The 2,928-nt window shown below is 40.3% G+C and overlaps 1 protein-coding gene across 1 annotated transcript; it reads right to left on the bottom strand.

The window, feature by feature from the left end:
• Nucleotides 1-695: 695 nt before the first annotated feature.
• LOC118330408 (zona pellucida sperm-binding protein 4-like) lies at nucleotides 696-2,924 on the bottom strand (the record flags this gene model as incomplete). Its single annotated transcript, XM_035664915.1, has 8 exons — nucleotides 696-1,072; nucleotides 1,153-1,228; nucleotides 1,310-1,460; nucleotides 1,608-1,800; nucleotides 1,881-2,041; nucleotides 2,126-2,223; nucleotides 2,301-2,485; nucleotides 2,690-2,924. Coding segments are annotated over 8 exons (1,191 nt in total), but the record flags the coding sequence as incomplete, so codon positions are not given.
• Nucleotides 2,925-2,928: the final 4 nt, after the last annotated feature.

The following is a 2,928-nucleotide window of genomic DNA, read 5'->3' as shown; positions in this document are numbered from 1 at the left end:
CTATAACATTTTTTCCACCAAAGACACCAGAGAGCTCCACAAACACAGATTCCACCTCAGCCCTAGCTGACTTCAGGGAAAGATCATCAAATACTGTCTATACACCCTGGTGAGATGTAAAAATATTTCAGTTTAAGGATTTAAATCTCATGCCAGGTCAGTTAGGTCCAAAATAACAAGTAGTTACAGTAATTTACAGTAGTAGTTTGACAAAAATCACAAATTCTTGTAGTTACATCTTTTATTATTTTTGGAAATATTTCAATAAACAAAACTCAGTATTAGTACCAAAAGTCCATGTTTATTGGAATGTCAGAAATTCTGGAAAAAAATCCCATACACTACAGTTTCGGCCCATCTGTTGTATCTTCTGTGGGTTTGAACAACTGCTTTTTAATCTTTTAATTGCATTTTGGAATACCCCTGATTTTCCAATAATAAGGTACTCCTGTGCAGTCCAATCCAATACTATAATGTAATGTTTTTTTTGTTGTTGTTGAGAGAAAAAAAATGACAGACAGGAGTTAATTTAACTATGTGGTTATTGTTTTTGCTGTGGTTAGTTACGGTATTGTGCTGAATTTAATTATGTTGAGAAATGTTTCTAATATTGTGTTCACATAAATGAGGGCTAACAAAAAAAATAACATAAGCACTTTTAATATAATGTAATCCAATAAAACGTAGCCACTTCATACAGCCCCAGACATAAGTTAAATCGGCACTTGGCTGACACAATGTCAACCAAATTGTATTAAATTAAAAAGGTGTTCTTTATAAGATGAGCATATCACAGTTAGTTTTATTGAATGCAAACTTCCTGCAGCACATCGTTGGCTCTTTACTTGTCTTTTCACAATCGCTACAAATACGTACTGTACATGGTAATTTTGTTTTACCACTAATACTGAACCATGTTAATGTTTATATTCTATTACTATATGTTCTCAACCAAATTCTTGAGCTTGGCACTGTGCTGTTTACTGCTCCGGTGCGACCATGACCACAGGTCCAACAGAAGCCACCAGCTTTGGCCCAGATGTCTCCTGGTTCACAGCCTCGACATCTCTCTCTGCAGATGGACACACAAACATGGTCAGATTCAAGTGTATATTGCTCCTGAATTATGTAGATTATAAATTCATCTCTTACTTTGTCTTTGGCATGATGGTCCACAGTTGCTACCCGGTGCAGCAGCACAAACAGATGTACTGCAGTGAATGTACACCTGGACAAGGAATAAGCAATGTTGGCAGAGTAATGCAAAAATATATTTTGCTGCAGCAGTTTCTCATCAGTGGATATATACCTGTTCCCTCAGGGGTTCCAGTGAATTGGGGTCCACAAAGGTAAACATTTTGAAAATGAATCGGCTGTAGTGGCTCGGGAATTCCAGAAGAGGAGAGGAGTAATCAACAGGAACCACTGCGGACAAGTAGCGATCATCCTTGTATGGACACCTGGAAGGAGAGCAAATTAGGTTAAGGCAATGACATTGAAATTAAAAAGAATTTAAAAGTCAATATTATCATAGCATTCATTTCTTTATTCACTATTACTAGTGAGTAGACTTGACAGGGGTGTGACTAAATTGGTGTTCTAGTTACCCGTCTATCAGAATGTCCCACTGGGGCAGACTGTGAGGGTCAGGGCTTGTGGTTGTCCAACAGCGACCAAGAGTCAGGACAAGTGATGGATCTGTCTTTTCAAGGAGTTGAACCTCCACGTACACAGGGTCCCTCAGTACTTTGGTTACAGGATAATCTGCATCCGTATAGTAAGAGGTATAGGCTGCATCCACTGTGAGAGTAGAGATCCTAGTTAGTCGGTAGACAGTCAACATTATGAAATCATCTGCTGCCAGGCTAACATACACTTACCTTCATTACAACCCTTTGTACTGCATTGTCCGTTAGCCAACCTCAGTTGTACTGTGATGGGTCCCAGAGCAGAAACTGGTAGAGGAGGATTATCTAATGGTAACACCTCTACAACCGAAGTTTCAACAGAGGTTCCGCTGTATCTACACTGGAAGAGCAAGCTGAAAAAGACAACTAGCATTAAGTTTCTAGGTCAGAACTTTTGTCTTGACACTACAAACATCTTTAAGAAGAGGATAACCTACTCATACTGGCTGTCCCTGGTAATGACTCCAGTAGCAGAAGTACCAATTTCGAATGTGGAGGTAATCCTGTTTTTGTAGATTATATCACCAGCCTCCTCCTACAAAAGGTGAAAAAAATTAATTAATTTAAAGTTGTCTTTATTGGTTGTAAAATAGAAAACAATCAAGGTCTTACCATAACAATAGAGCCACAGGCAGTTACAGGAAACTGGTAGATGGCAAATTCTGAATTAGAGTCGATATATGTACAGCCAAAACCTTGTCCCAACAGTAAGATTGACTCAAGGTCAATGTTGGGCAGAGTCGCATCTTTGGCCACTACCACAATGAACTGGGCATCCTTGGTGCACTGGACGGTCACTGGTGGCACAAAAACAGGCATTGGAGGGTTAAAAGATCTGATATTATCGACCAAAGACAATGTAACAAGTCCACAGTCATTTGAGAAACTATTTGAGGGTTTACTTAGGATACAGCTGTGCCATCATACAGGAGACAAAAGCTACATTATTTGCAACCCTATTCCCTCTTTGGCAAACAATAACTGCGTCATCAAAAACCCACCTGCTTTTCCAAAGTAACACTGTTGGCCATCAAAGCAGCAGCCAATCGCTTCACATGCAACAGCAGAAATATCAGGGCCTCCACATGGGACTCTCTGGCCTGCTGTCACCTCACAGCTATGGTAAGCAGGCTGATTTGGCTCACTGGAGGTGTATTGGTAAGGCAGTGGTGGAGGAGGTTGGACCTGTGGCGTTTGAGGGTATTGAGGATACTGTGGAGAGACCTGCGGCGTTTGAGGG

Source organism: Morone saxatilis, unplaced genomic scaffold (assembly GCF_004916995.1).
Source record: "Morone saxatilis isolate NCDOM2014 unplaced genomic scaffold, NCSU_SB_2.0 Contig2, whole genome shotgun sequence".
NCBI lineage: Eukaryota > Metazoa > Chordata > Actinopteri > Moronidae > Morone > Morone saxatilis.
The sequence above is the reverse complement of the archived record's forward strand: the minus strand, read 5'-3'. Positions and strand labels throughout refer to the sequence as shown.